Genomic DNA, 16,663 nt, shown 5'->3' on the forward strand with positions numbered 1-16,663 from the left:
TTCTGATAGTTATATTCATAAAGTTATGCTAATGCTATATCTTTCCAGTTTTCATAGAATCATGTTTTTGAAATTTACATATAAAAATAGTCATGTTCATGATACTTTTATCCAGATTCATATTTTTATCCATAAATGCGTGCTTCTGATTATCATACTTATAGTCATTCTGCGCTTGTATCATTAGAATCATGGTTGTAATACTATTGTTATATATGATAAGTTGATAGAATGGACAACGAATAATCTCCTTGCATTGATAAGATTGTTATTGAATTAGTTACTTTACGCGCAGTGTTAAAATGCGTGGAACTGATCATCGGTTGACAGTTCAGTCATAAATCATTCTGTAATGGCTTAGTCTTATGTCTCATATATTGCAATTAAACGTGGAGTATGGTAAATGTGACAGACCCGCATACAATGCATCTGCCTATCTGATGACGAGAGCATTGTATCTGGCAGGGAGGCATTACAGTAGTTGAGTGATGATGAGGGCCTGATTGATCATCGTTTATTATCAGTGTGATTTATATCTCTATGTTATTGTTTTACACACTCTTACATTCTCATCTCGGTCATATGTGTATTCTTTACAGCTGAGTGAACTTTATCACTTCTACGAGTCAAGGTTATTGTTAATCATCAGATATTGTTCATCCTGCTCTTCACTTGCCACTGAGGACAGTTTCATCAAACTTCTACTACAGTAATGTTGAGTTAGCCCGACAAAGGCATCTGGTACACTAAGGAACTACCCCGAATTCATACCGATGTAGAAACGCAGCTAGGAACTAGCGAAACATGCTTCTACCTCGCAAATCATGTATATTCGTCACAGACATTCTAATTATTGAATCCTTATTGTCGAGTCTTACCGCTTTTAATCTCGACCTGCCTACACTTAAGCTTTATCGTGGAACTGACAACTCGCAGTTTGGATTTTCTGTAGCACTTCATTTAAACCCTTACACAGGCAACAAGGTAATAGTGGGAGCACCAAGGGATAATACGTCAGCATTCCTTGCAAACGGCATCATCAATGGTGGGGCAGTTTACGGTTGTCCAGTTGGTAAGTTTGGTTTACTCTCTCCATTATTCACAGCTTTCCTAGAGTTCTATGAGATTCTGTCTAGATATTCCAACAGATGCACTGTGCAAATAACATCAATTTTACACACCTTTGTCTTAGTAGGTAAATTTGTAAATCGTGTTACAAAGGGTATGGCATTGCGATATCCAGGAAACAAGGACATAGACTGCAAACAACCAATATATTTTCATTTCTTTATTCCAACCGCTAAATTTTCACACTCCTTAGCTAGCAAAATCGTCTTCATTTTATGCACATTCATCTAAAATTTTTTAGCTCTTTTGCTCCGGAGCACAAAAAGTTGCGTCAAAATGTGAACATAGAATATAAACTAAGTAATCCTCTTTGACTTTAATTGTCAGGAATATCTTGATTGTAGCAGTTCTCACATCGGTGGCTAATTTGTGTAGGTTCTTAAGATGGCCACTCCTGTAGCACTAGTAAGATCAATTCATCTCATGACTAGCAAGGGCAGTGACAGGGTAAAGTGATTCAATTTCTAGCTGAACCATTTTTGACACCAGCTTGTCAGTTGAAAAATATTGATGAATTTTCAATGACTGTTTCCAAGTACCTAGTATAATTTCAGTGATTCTGCTTTACTAGGGGGTTAGTAGCTGTGGTTTGGACATTTCACGTTTCACCAGCATAATGTGTTCTTTGGCTCTAATTTGTCATAGGCTCTTTGTTCCCTTCCATCTCTGGTGTTTTTCTCAACTGTCAAAATCTTTCCAGTGTCTAACTGTAGCTCTCATAATTACCTCATGAATAATGTCCAGATGCACATTAAAAACAGCTGAAATGGTCTTTGTTCTATTACAGGAGATGATTATAACGGGCAGTGCAGCTCTTATGCAGTCGATGACAGGCCAAATAAACGAACAGTTTTTACCGATGGGGTTGAAATGAATTATATTGGCACTGTAGCTGAAGATCGATCAAATCAGCGACTAGGAGCAAGTATATCGACAAATAAAGAGGGTGTCATAGCGACCTGCGCCCCCCTGTATGTCTCGTACGGTCCGAGAGGGAGCAAGCGAGAGCCAGCAGGCGACTGTTGGATCACGAAGGATCAAGGAGCGAGGTTCATACGGACATCTCCTTGTTCTGACGAGTTTCTTAGGTTTTACAGAGCTGTATATCCGACAGCCGAGAGTGATACCGGTTGGGTGAGTCTCATGCAATGGGTAGATCTCGGTTCCACACCATTATCAACAAGCTCATATGGGTGGAGCTGAGGACCTATCGTCACATTTCCATATACCATTTTAATTTTCTTCACGCCGGTAGCAGGTTCTTCTCATGATACCTTCTAATAACTGGGCAAGCTAGCCTCTCTGAAAGGTTGCAGGCTCTTTGTGGGCTTACTTCCAAAGACAAAAAATGGCAGGCTGTCTACAGGCTGGCCTTTGACAGAGGTGGCTAAGTTCTCTAAAGGGTGGCTTTTGACAGAGGTGGCAAGTTCTCTGCGGGCTGGCCTTTGACAGAGGTGGCTAAGTTCTCTGCGGGCTGGCCTTTGACAGAGGTGGCTAAGTTATCTGCAGTTATCTGAAACAAAGGCTGGCCCTTGTTTTTCCCTGCCGCACAGCATTTTTCAATGCTATGCAAAAATGAAACTTCTTCACAGCATTGAAAAATGTGAAACTTAGAAAAGTGTAACTTTCCGATTTATTACTATGGGTAAAAAGACATAATACTGCCTTTCATCTTTTCACACAATTTTTTAACACATGAATTTCAATTGATTTGTGAGCGTTTAAAACCCTATGGCAAAAGACCTAGACTGGCTTTGATCTGGTGATGAAGTGATACGGTCTCAGATTCAAGTATATCACTGTCTGCAAACAGTTTTTTTATGAGGTTATTGAATGGAAGTTGTTCCTTTCTGATAGTAAATAGCGAAGTACAGTCCGACCTTTCGACAGTCGGCAGCTCCGACCACTTCTTTGAACATAATTTTTTTGACTTTCAAATGTCCAGACAACGTCTGGAACCGATTGTCCGAGGAGACTGAGTCTGTCCCAAGAACGACAACATTGACCGATAGACGGCTTTTGCGACAGATGACGCAAGCAATGCCCGCGCGTGAGCTTTCCGTCAGAGTGTTGTACTGTTATTTTCATTCGTTATTATTACTGTTACTAATATTATACTGCAGTGCTCAATGGCAGGTATAACCATATTTTATTCCCTCGTGTATACTGTATATGCATATTGCACCATATTGTAGCCTGGGAGTATGTGTTTGAGACAGTATAGGCTGTTTAATGTATAGTACAGTACTCAATTTTTATTATCCAGACTTTTCCAACATCAGCACATTGCTCAATCTATATTAGTCCAAAGAAATGAGGGGTGTTTGTACCCAGTTTCTGTCAACCATTTGCTAGTGATCTGGAAGTTTGGCAACAGCGTTCCTAGATGTCTTAATTTGTTCTTAGAGCTTGATCCTATTATACTATGGCATCAAATGCTTTGTCATTTGGGTTATCACCAATACTGAAGCAATAAATCTAGCTTCTGCAGTTGTCAACGGCTGCTTAATATCTTCAATGAAGGGATGATGGTAGCCATTATTGTTTGGCAAGGCGTTCTGGCAACGTTTCCGTGGTCATAAATGTCCATGTTTTACTTCATGGTAGTCAGGCTCAACTGACAATCATCTATCCTAGACATATTTTTAATATATGATGACAAATCTGAGCAAGTACTTGACTCTACATAATTATGAAGTACAGTGGACCACCACTATACGACATTAATTCAATCCAATGTTGACATCGTAAGGCGAAAATGTCATATAGAAACCCATAGTAATCGTCTAATGCAAGCATCTCTAGTAAAAACTTCAACATTTTATATACGTAAGGCCTACTGTATTTATTAAAAATTAGTAACAAAATAGTATATTAGTATTGGTAACTATGGTTACCTACAGTAATTTTAGTGTATTTTGTGGTTATGATCTGCTTACGATTATAATTCTTTCTTCTTTCTGTAAGGTCATTATCAATCTCAGGACCCATGGCCAACGAATTGAAGTTATATATGTAGCTATATAGTTATACTAGTTGACTGCCCTGCATTGCAATAATTACTTAATGAATTTGAGTAACTTACCTGGATAGCTAGATCTTTACTAAAATCTTTACTAAACTAGTACTCACGTTTTGGGTCAGCTTAACAATTGCTATGCCCAACTGTCAACAATGCTAATTATTAATCCTAAGCAAGGGCTTGTGAGTATCTTAACCAATGTAATGACTATTTGTCCATTGTATTCCGTGTAGCTTAATGATTAAGTTTGCCGCTTCTAGATCTGGAGGTCCTGAGATCAAATCCAATACCAAGCGGTTCATTCATTCCTTGATTTTAATCGCTATAACTGGATACGGGTTTTTAAGAAAAAGGCAAAAAGACAAACACTGAGGTTTCCATATATACATGTATATATAGTTATGTATAATGATTTAAAGTTTATAGTAAATATTCTATTAACTCTTTCACTACCGCTCTAAATTCGCTATTCTCGCCAAATTAATTCAAACTGATTTTCAAAAAATTGTTATATCGCTAGTATTTAAGCAATATTTCGAGAATCAAAACAGATATTGTTTTACTGTAAAAGCATCTTATTCAGAGCAGAATACTCTACAAAATAAGCATTAAATTGTTTAGTGACTTCCACTCGAGCAAAGTCTTTGTCCTTTTCTTTGCGTTGAGCGAACCCGGTGAGTTTCTTATTGTCATGACAATAACGATCTGTTTTTCCCGTTTTGAAAAACTATTGAAAATGGAATTGCTGATCCAAAACATTTTTGATTGATTGCACGTGATTGACAACAAGGTGGTTTCGTTGGAGACAAAATTTTATTGGTCTAGGTAATGTGTAGGTTTCGTAATGAAAAGAAAAGTGAAATCCTATTGATAAGCCAATACATCGGCTTACGGTCTGTACTTCAATTACCACGAAAGCCTATACATCGGCTTATGGTAGCAAAAGATTTAAGCGCTAAAATGCACAATAAATTTTTACTTTCATTTTTTTCTAGTTTCCGTTTTACTCAAGCATTATCAAGCATTTACGAAACACGACGAACGTAAAACTGAAAGAATAGCATATCGGCATCTTTATTATTCTCGTGTATGCAACACAGCGATCGCCAAATTTGAATTTTGGGAGACATTTTGGTTGTCGTATGGCAACAAAATGCCGTATTGCGGAGACGGAAAAACATCGGGCTCCGCATCGCAAGGCGAAAAAACTCTAAAACAGGGATGTCATAATCTGAGGATGCACTGTAATCGTCAACATATGGTGCCCAAAGTTTGTTAAACCATGGTTTTATTAATTAATGCATATGTATTTCCTTTATATACATGTAGATATAGCTCGGTTCTACGCTGTTTAAATAGTATAAAACAGTGCTTCATGCATTCTTCTTGAAGTTTCAAAGTCATGAATCCCGAAAAGACTAGCCAGAGTGTTAGTAGCGGCGCCAAAAATCTGTGCTTTCCTTGATATTAATGCAAAAAATTATAGTTAAACATGCGCAAACATCTTTAAAGCAGTTCTTTAAAAATTTTGTGATGTCGTCTAGTAATTATATTGAGAAAAATGAAAAATGAAGTGAAAAAGGGAAGCTTGAAATAGTGAACGAGAGGCTGGTCATAGTTGATAATAAAATATAAAAAATATGCAATATAAAAACCAAAAAACTATAAGCTTTGTTAATTTAAAGTTCGCCTAGGCCTATTTGTTAGCTAGCGTAACTAACTAATTAACTAGCTAATTAACTAGCTTGGTGTCTCTACTTCTACCTACACACCATCTTTCCACTGAGTACCCAAGTTCGCTTAATAATTTATTAATTACTCAATCGTTAGAAAGTTTGTTTCATATAATTTAGTTTTCAATTTAATTTTGCAAAATGCATCTATTTTAATGTTATATATTATTTTCTGATGTACTTATTACTAACTTTTTTGGCTGTAGAATGAGTTAAGTGAAATGCTTATGGGAATATTTGTTCTAACGTAGGAAAAGTTTGATATATGAGCAAAATCTTATAACCAGATTAACACTGAGTACACCCTAGCTGATAAGTGGTTAGCTTTTTGCTGATTTTGCAAATGAGCACGTTGACCAATCGGCACCGCTGATTGGTCACGTTCAAATATTTCTGTTCCTATTGGTTATTAGGGCGTATTAGCTTGTTATGCTTAAAAAAGTGGAACTTATGCCGGTCTGATTGGCGATAAAACTATCGTATGTAAATTGAATAATTTCAAACTGCAGTTCAACCAATTTTTAAAACATTTTTAGTTGGTCGGACAAATTTATCGGTCGATATTGGCAAATTCGTTTATCAGATTTTCAGCCAGTGCACATGCTACTTAATTTTGTGTTTAAATTTAAATGATTTGCGCCACATTTTGATTTTCCCGCATTTAGAACTATCATTACTTATCTTTTTCACATTTTTCGTGAAAGTAATTACTGTATACCATCAGGCATTTTTTTCAGAAACCTTCCCAGTTTTGTGCTAACTCAACGCTAACAGAATTAGCCCATGAGATCTGGATGATTTCAAACAAACTCCTAAGAGTTGATGTATGAACAGTATCCCATGTACACGGTACTGCAATACTGTCCTTTGTAGTCTCTCCTTTGGTTAGCTGGTTTGACATACTCATTGATTTGATTCATAGTCGTTATGTCTACGCGGTCTTAACGCAAACACGCAAACGCTTTAAAGGTTGATTTGCAACAAAATTCACATTACAGTTATTTGGTATCAAAAGGTTTACCATGTTTTAATCTGCTGTGTTGTAGGTTTAAAATATGTGGAAATGTGATTACAAGCTCTTAAAAGCTCAAAACCGACCATTTAATCGCAGCCATCATGAAAACGCCGTATGTTGGAATGCTCTCTGTTTTTTCGCTAAAAAACATAGAGAGCATGAGGTTGGCAAAATAGATGGAAAAGTTTCTGCCAGGTTCTTGCGACCTATTTTCACTGATGAATTTGGTAAGGAAAAACTTTCCGGCTGATTGCGCAAAATTCCAAATTTGTAGGACTACGAAATATTCTCTATATCCAAGTAACTTAGTAAGGTTGAGTCACTATAATTGAAGTGTAAGTATGTCACCAAAGTTCTTAGTTGTCTGCATGTACGACAAGAGAATAATATTATAATATTGAATGTGAATATGCTAACTTTTAATAAACTGTAAATGTGTATGTTGCAATCAAGTAACATTCATGTTCATATTTAATTAGCTCTTGTTTATGACAAAAGTCGAAAAGTCAGAATACTAGATTGTGCAAATCATTTCATAGTGTCGTTTGCGGGGAGTTTGGTTACTCACACGTTTAACCTATCCTACTAGTTAACTTTAGTCGGGCCAAATGAACTCTACAAATACATTCTCAAAATTTCTGAAATTTCAAGGGAAACTAGAACTTTCTTTCAAATTTGTTTTGCAAGCTTTCTTAGGATAATTGGTTACCTTTTCCCTTTGAATAAATATGTACATATATTATATTTACTTGCAATATGTATGTCTTGGCATCTTTTCATCAGACATTTGCAAAGTCCATGCATTGCCAATTTGCGATACAACATTGTTAGTGATCGTATCTGAAGGTATTCATATAAAACTTCGCAGACCTTCCTTTGAAGTTCATGCAAAGTACTGAGCACCCTGTCATTACTTCCACTCAATTGCATGTCTCTCTGAGAATGTCTGTCTGGTGTGGGCTCTGTCATTAGACCCACCCAGTCTTGATTTATTAGTTGATAACGTCAACATTAGAACCTGGTTCACACTGGATGCTGTTAAACCCTGGTCAAATTATCGTGACATCAAAAGTTTTGTTTACATTTGTGCATGTGGGGGTTCTTCTTGAACGTCTAGTTTTAGCTCTAATTCACACTGTCTGCCTACAAGAACAGGTTCAGCTTAAGATTTGCATAGGTCAAGATTGTCGCAAAAGCCAGTTTTTCTTATTTTTATTTGTAGCAAGAACTTACATTTAATTTATCTATAGGTGACCTTTATGGCAGAATGTGCCTGTGATAACAGGTTTATTCAATATACCGGTCATAACACTTGAGCAACTTTTCAAGGATATCAGTGACATTAAAACCAATTAGCAGAAGCAGATTGTTCCCTTTTCAAAGCATGATCAGTTATAATACGGCGCTGTCATTAATAACCTTTCAAGCATAGACTGAGGGACTGCTGACATACAACATGACATACAACATGACATACAACATGACATACAATATTACATACAACATGGCATACAACATGACATACAACATGACATACAACATGACATACAACATGACGTACAACATGACGTACAACATGACATACAACATGACATACAACATGACATACAACATGACACACAACATGATATACAACATGACATACAACATGACATACAACATGACATACAACATGACATACAACATTACATACAACATTACATACAACATGACATGCAACATGACATACAACATGACATACAACATGACATACAACATGACATACAACATTACATACAACATTACATACAACATGACATGCAACATGACATACAACATGACATACAACATGATGCAGTTGTAATTCTGCTGGCATACAACATGATGCAGTTGTAATTTTTTTTTACATCGCATAATTTCTGTATTTAGGTGAACACGCTGTAATTGAGTCAAGTCAAAATACCTAAGACACTATATTTGAAAACTTTAGTTATCTATGTATATATTTCTCAAAGTATGTCCGTTTGTCTGCATTCCGGCTATAGATATAGCTATAGGGCACGCTGATTATTTTACAGATGCCGTCACGCGCTACGACGCCCTTGTTAAAAAGTATTTTTTGTGATGTCCAAAACTGTATATGGGGTCAAGGCCAATTCTTTCCGCGCGGACAATTACATTGTTTCTGTTGAAGGAGTCTCCATAGAGTAGAAGTGTATCCGTATTCAAAGTTTTGACGGATAGCTTCTGGTGGCACAGTAACCTTTGTTATATACACGCAGCTCTACGCAAGAACTGTTATTATTAATTCTACATATTCAGGATTTTTATTTTCTCAGTTTGTATTAATTGTATTATTACCGTAGCAAAACCGAATTAATTTAGATATTACTTGCTAATTATTTCACATTTACATCTAAACCTTTGTATACATTAGTTGTTTTATGTTTTTTAATTTATTTGATCTGCACGAAACATACCTCACGATATGAGGAAATATGAGTTTAAAAGTTGTTTGACAAAGTTTGAAAGCCTTTACAGTTGTTTTTATTTTCTAATAAATTTTTTCACCTAACACTTTTTTCATGATATGTAGTTTGAACTTTAGAATGGCAAATGTTGTTATGTGTTAAATATAAATCAATTTTCTGACCAAAGACTTTTTTATTACCTGGGCAACGCCGGGTAGCACAGCTAGTTATATAGCAAAAATAAGTTGAGTCGCTATAAATGTGGGTTACCAATCCGAATGCGTTTTACGAATGTTGACTCTCGTGAACTGACTCAACTGTCTCTTGCTATTGTATTTCAGTTTCTATCTAAATTTGTGATTAGACTTTCAAAAAATTAATACAATGACGCCTAGGGCCTAGGCAGTTTGTCTTTTACCCGCTGCTGGCCAGGTACAAAATTACAGGCTTTGATCTCTTTCCCTAGCCTTCCGTATTTCCAGCTGGTCATGATACTGGGGGCACTTTAGAAGCTCAGACTTGGGCATATTTTTCTAGTTTTAGAGGTTGGTGAACTACGAAAAAATATTATACCCCAAAAGTTATACACGTCTTCCCGCCATTTTAGGATTTACAATAACTTATTTTAAATCATTTAAATATTCACAGGCAAGCTACCACAAGACTGGACATGGAATGTGTGGCTTCTCTGTGGCTCTCGGACCAAACAACCAGCTCGGAATCGGTGCTCCTGGCAACTATTATTTTCATGGTTCCCTCTACAGTGCATCTCCAGTTAATGATTACCAAGACTTTGTGTCGACAAGTAGGTGAAATTACTACTCGGAAATATCGGCAGCCCGATAAAGTCTAGTGGACTTCTTTGCTGTCAGACGACCTGTCAAGAAGAGATTCAATATTGCTGCTTAATTACCTTGTTACACAGTTCCTCGGGAACGTCTTGTGAGAGAAGCTAATAGACTGGCTAATATAGCATGACATTCAGTGACTTTATAAGCTTTTCTCCAACCATGATAGGATTGTCTGCTCTCATGAATTGTATCAAGAATCTGACTTGCAGCGTTATAAATGGTTTTAGTGTCGTATGTTATTGATAGCCATCGCATCACACATTGTTGTTTGTTTAATCTTCGAGCTTGCATTTCCTTTTCATACATTAAGATTTTTTCAGATTCTCCAAGCATGTTTTGCATGTGAAAAACAATCATTGAGGCCTTTACGTTTCTATAAATGTGGAATTATCTTCTTCACAGTACTCTCCATGATAAATGGTCAGACAGGATAAAGGAAGACTCATGACGAATCCAATAATAAAATTTTCAATGTTAGTCAAACGCATCTGTTTTGTGGTCCAAGGTCGGTCAGCGTAGGCTACAACCCATAAAGATCGATTGAGATCTAAAGCCGTGCTTTTTATTTAATTACTGTCCTTGACTAAAAATGGAGTCATCGTTCTTAGAGATTGGTTTTGATTAAATACAAATTTGTTGTATTTCTTAGTCGGCACTAACTGGAAAACTATGTCATCGTACAAAAAAGTGCTAGAAAATAAAGTTACCCTACTCTGTATGGGATACATGATAGCTCCAACTTATACAACAAACGAAAACAAAGAACTTCTTGTTCACTCACTTTTGCTAGCGGATGAAACTGGGTGAGATACGTTGCACCGGAGGTAAGCAAACAGACCAAGATATGAAACAAACAAATGCGCCAAATTACAAAAAGCCTTTCGTGTCTAGAAACATCTTTCGAAAGTAAAGCAAACTTTCTAGCAAAAAACGTTTCGTAACTTCAAAGTTCCGTATGTAGAGTCTTTTGTAAGCAGAGGTTTCATTGTAAATGGAAATATTTGATATCCGGTATTCGATATACATTGTTTAATCGCCCCTTTTGTAGTGTTTTAGAGTGTATGTACGACTGCGTGTCACGTGGCTGAGCTTGTTGCAGAAGCTGGAGTCCAAGTAGATGATAACTCCTACATGTCTTGGGATATCAAGTTTGGAGAGTTTGATGATAACCCTGACACAGTTGACTACGTAGTTTCTATGCCAAGGTCTAACCAACTCAAAGGTAGAATACTAACAGGCTGTACCTACCTAACCTACTGGACTAGCTTGTGGAATGTGTTTACTCTATGCTATTCTGATATTAAAATAGATCGTACCAAAGGTCTTAGGAGTTCTTTCAATAATGTCTATCTTGATTTCCTATCACAAAAAGTACCTTATTTGCTTGTTGATTTACTATGGTAAATATTTCAGTAGCTGAATTTTGATCATTGCAACTCCGGTTATAGCTTTTCAGAACATAGGCTGAAATTGAAATTTTATATATCATTTAGTGGAGTTGCAACGTAACCATCATTTAGCCTCCCACAACCACAATTTGTGTGCCAAGTTTTTTGATAATGCAGGCAAGTCACTGTTGACAATGTCATTCAAGTTATATGTAATTAAATTTTTAGGGAGTTTTAATGACATTGTCTGAATATTGAAGTTCATACATTATCCAGATAAGAATGTTCATTCAAAAATGGCCAATGAGAATCTACCACTGCAGAGTCACTGACATTACATCTATTGAAGATGTTTCTATAGAAGTTGCTATTCCTTTCAAAATCATAGTTTGCCTGTGAACTGTTGTGTAACTTTTTCCATTTTCCTCATGATTTGTTCTTAATTAGGACTTCCAGAAAAAAAACTAATAATTTCTAAATTCTGTTTGTAAGCTCGTTCATAAGGTAAGTATGTGGTAAAAGAAATGTTTCTAATGGAAACCAACCGTTCCAAAAATGCAATCCTGAAATCAAACATGAAAGATTTACGGAAAAAGACAAAGATACTGAGGTCTGTTTAGCTGTGGCTGTAATGCACCACGAGTTTGGGTGTTTGAGCCCCATGACACCAGTCATTGTTATACACGCTTGGCTTTTTCACAACCCTCTGCACTACCATAGTTCTAGGATAGCTGAAAAATTTAACATATCTATAGAGCCGCTAGGTTCTCTAGCTGTTTTTCCCCTGGCATGTCTGCTACAGAAGCTTATCGCACTGATTGATCTATAGGATGTTGCTTCGGAATCATGGCTACATGATAAGAAGTCAACTGATTCAAATTTGCATATTCGGTGAAGTGAAAAACAAGGTGGATTAACATGAATAGAATGGTCTCCTCTCACCTTTCATCTAAGGAAATCGAACTGACAGATTGCTAATATTTCTCTTACTGTTGGAGGTGAAAGAAAAAATGCTGACATGCAGTATGCATAGTTTCCCACCGCTAGTATTCTTACAGTTGTAGTGGCCGATAAAGTGATAGTTTGCAAGAGGCTCATTGCTGGTTCGATATAGATTAGAGTGGATTATCTCAACTGTTTCTATCGCTGTTATGCATAACTTCTAATTATATCATGGTCTATACTGGTCGGGACTGTTTTCTAGCCATTCTTTACCGTTTCTAACAGGAAAACTTGTATTCTGGTCACAGCAAGTGGATCAACTGGCAGTCCTTCCTAACATCACTGGTTATCAACCAGGTGCCTACTTTGGTTACGCCATTGCTGTTGGTAATTTTGAAGGTAAGTGCCTGGAGAAATAATCAATATTGTATTCTCTTTTCTGGTGTTTTGTGCTCAATACCTTGTCTTTAACTATAGTAGACACTACATGAGAGTTTTTGGTAACTAAGAGTGGGGCATCGGCTGTTCTCTAGATCTCCTTGACCTAGTAATGTCAAAGCCCTTTGTTAGGTCATATTGCCAAAAGCTTATCAGTAGATTTCATTTGGCAATATTAAACAAGTTCTATTTCCTCATATAACTCAAAGATTGCATTATATGTGGCGTATAGAGGTACTGCAAGTTGTATATTACGTGTGACGTATAGAGGTACTGCAAGTTGTAGATTATATGTGACGTATAGAGATACAAGTTGCATATTATATGTGACATATAAAGGTACTGCAAGTTGTAGATTATATGTGACGTATAGAGGTACTGCAAGTTGTAGATTATAAGTGACGTATAAGGGTACTGCAAGTTGTAGATTATATGTGACGTATAGAGATACAAGTTGCATATTATATGTGACATATAAAGGTACTGCAAGTTGTAGATTATATGTGACGTATAAAGGTACTGCAAGTTGTAGATTATATGTGACGTATAAAGGTACTGCAAGTTGTAGATTATATGTGACGTATAGAGGTACTGCAAGTTGTAGATTATATGTGACGTATAAAGGTACTGCAAGTTGTAGATTATAAGTGACGTATAAGGGTACTGCAAGTTGTAGATTATATGTGACGTATAAAGGTACTGCAAGTTGTAGATTATATGTGACGTATAGAGGTACTGCAAGTTGTAGATTATATGTGACGTATAAAGGTACTGCAAGTTGTAGATTATATGTGACGTATAGAGGTACTGCAAGTTGTAGATTATAAGTGACGTATAAGGGTACTGCAAGTTGTAGATTATATGTGACGTATAGAGATACAAGTTGCATATTATATGTGACATATAAAGGTACTGCAAGTTGTAGATTATATGTGACGTATAGAGGTACTGCAAGTTGTAGATTATATGTGACGTATAAAGGTACTGCAAGTTGTAGATTATATGTGACGTATAAAGGTACTGCAAGTTGTAGATTATATGTGACGTATAGAGGTACTGCAAGTTGTATATTATATGTGACGTATAGAGGTACTGCAAGTTGTATATTATATGTGACGTATAGAGGTACTGCAAGTTGTATATTACATGTGACGTATAGAGGTACTGCAAGTTGTATATTATATGTGACGTATAGAGGTACTGCAATTTGGATATTATATGTGACGTATAGAGGTACTGCAAGTTGGATATTATATGTGACGTATAGAAGTACTGCAAGCTGTAGATTATATGTGACATATAGAGGTACTGCAAGTTGTAGCTTGTGTACAGATACTGCTTGGCCTGTTGTAGCGGTACACATTCAAGGTATGGCAACGTGGCTGGAATTACTGCTCATTTTTCAGGTACAGCGGGAGATGATGTAGTGGCTGGTTCTCCACTTTACGCTCATGGTGAAATGCCAGAGGTGGGTCAGGTACACGCCTTCTATCAGCGCAAAGCAGGTCAACAGGTAGTTTTTACCGATTCAGAGGTCGCCACTGGTAAGACACTCAGCTCTTGTGAGAGTCACTTTTCTCTGTTGTATTCTCCACACCGATATCATTTGCTTAGATGAAAAAAACGAGAGAATTTCGGAGCTAGTTCACCTAATGATTTTTCAAAATGTTTTGGTAAATGATGTATAATACATACTAATATTGTACAATATTTATTTATAGTACAGCATTGTCATAGTATAACTCACCGTTTACTTGAATCCTGTATCAATGGCTAACAGAGTTTTACATATTTCTGTGTATTTGTCTCGTTATACTCGTGTTATACATTATGTTGCTGTATCATCCTGCTAGGTGGCTCCTAAGCAATGAAAGGAGAACTGAGCAGTTATGTGTAAGTTCTATAATACATTTATCAATATTATAGGAGAAGATGCGTATGGCAGGTTTGGCATGTCGCTTGCTAATGTAGGAGACCTTAATCTTGATGGCTATGATGAGCTCATGGTTGGGGCACCCTATGCAGGCCCTGATAAGCGGGGAGTTGTCTTCCTTTATGCTGGCTCTTTTCAAGGACTCTCTGATAGTCCAATACAGGTACACAGTGTATCTGGTTGGAGCTTATATTATTTTCTCTTGCAACTGTCATGGAATACTTTAATATGATGTTTTAACATATATGTATTTATTATATATTAGAAGTCAATCAGCGATTATACATGTTATTATCACCCCTTAACTGTGACGTAGAAACTGTGAGTTACTTCTGGTAAAACTTCCTTAATTGTTTAGTGAATATTTTTAAAAATCTTAGAAAGGTCATGGATAAAAGATTAAAAAGCCAGTTTTAACTATTAAAATAGAATTCTTCTTGGTTTGCCCATCAATGGTTAAACTGCAGACTGTTAACAAAGTTCTTTCCTGACAAAATCTTTATGCTACAGATTATCGCCTATAAAAATATTTTATCTTTGAAAGTCTGTACACTTATTGTGTACAACAATAATTGAACAGACTTTCAAAGATGTACAAAACAATTGTGGTACAATATGTACAACAAGTCTGTACATATTGTCTCTACAAAAATAGGTTTTGCACATTTTTTGTATTCACAGATTTAAAATTCTAGCTTTTTTTTATTCAGCTATTACAGCTCTTGTGATTTTCTTCCATTCCCATAATTCCCTTAAATTTGAGACCGAAATAAGTCGAGATTTTCATAACCAAAAATTATTATCTGTTTGCTCATAACATGTCAGGGTCTGAGCGTAAGTCTCCAATACAATCATTTTTACTGTACAATATCTGACAAAACAGCTTTATTTTAGGTGATATATTCTGAAGATGTATCTACGAGTCCACCATTGTATACATTTGGTTGGTCGATAGCTGGCAACATGGATGTCGATGATAACAAGTGAGATTCTCTACCTGTATATTTAGCTAGTGGTGCATGTCCGTTGCATGTAAGCTGTTTGGTGCAACTGAAAACGACTGGTAATCTCAAAACAAGAATGTGTTCATTAACTGCAGGAGTTGTCTACTCCTAATAAAAACTTAAACATGAGAGTATAACTCACACTTGTACTAATATCATTACATCAGTTATGATGCCTTGCATAGATACCTTTCGGCGCTTTGTTGTAGTTTATAGCTTACTAAGAACTTGGTCTCTTACATAACAGTTCTTGTTAAATGGGCTACTTTAAGTATAGAAGTTGTGTTCTCTATGGCTGCCACCCTTTGTACAGGGCATACCTCCTCCATCCAGTTTCAATTCTATAAATGTAATGCAGTTCTTATTCTTGTATATATCATTGTCATCACTCTTTTCTCTCAAAAGTAAATGATACAAAATGTACTGGATATAGATTTGTTATGTTTGTTTTAATGCAGCTCAGATGCACCTTGTGTTTCAGATTTTAAGCACTTGTCAGCTCCAGAACCAGTCTTGAATAGTTTATGGTCGACTTGCAAAGTGCCACTGTTATATTCCTTGAGTAGACTCTTTTGTGAGGGTTGTCCGACTATACACTAACTTTAGCTGCTTTAGAGTCTGGGAGTATGTCATATTATTACAGGTTTGTGGATGTGGCAGTAGGTGCATATAAGTCTAACTCAGCAGTCCTCCTCAAGTCCAGGCCCATTATCGAACTCTCTGGGACACTCAGAAGTAAGTCTTTCTTCGTTCGCTTTC

At 36.4% G+C, this 16,663-nt stretch overlaps 1 protein-coding gene across 2 annotated transcripts in view; it reads left to right on the forward strand.

Moving 5' to 3' along the window:
- LOC137399358 (integrin alpha-8-like) overlaps nt 1-16,663 on the forward strand; it is a 90,196-nt gene that overhangs the window by 60,725 nt on the left and 12,808 nt on the right. Inside the window, exons 2-10 of one of the 2 annotated variants that reach the window (XM_068085438.1) lie at nt 600-1,072; nt 1,916-2,262; nt 9,997-10,153; nt 11,299-11,421; nt 12,815-12,928; nt 14,374-14,511; nt 14,894-15,063; nt 15,795-15,883; nt 16,548-16,639. In XM_068085438.1, the coding sequence (XP_067941539.1) occupies nt 805-1,072; nt 1,916-2,262; nt 9,997-10,153; nt 11,299-11,421; nt 12,815-12,928; nt 14,374-14,511; nt 14,894-15,063; nt 15,795-15,883; nt 16,548-16,639 (1,498 nt within the window). In that variant the 5' untranslated portion in view covers nt 600-804. The remainder of the gene's footprint in view (nt 1-599; nt 1,073-1,915; nt 2,263-9,996; nt 10,154-11,298; nt 11,422-12,814; nt 12,929-14,373; nt 14,512-14,893; nt 15,064-15,794; nt 15,884-16,547; nt 16,640-16,663) is intronic. The other variant, XM_068085439.1, reaches the window with a different exon arrangement.

The sequence above is a fragment of the Watersipora subatra genome, chromosome 7, assembly GCF_963576615.1.
Source record: "Watersipora subatra chromosome 7, tzWatSuba1.1, whole genome shotgun sequence".
Taxonomy (NCBI): Eukaryota; Metazoa; Bryozoa; class Gymnolaemata; order Cheilostomatida; family Watersiporidae; genus Watersipora; species Watersipora subatra.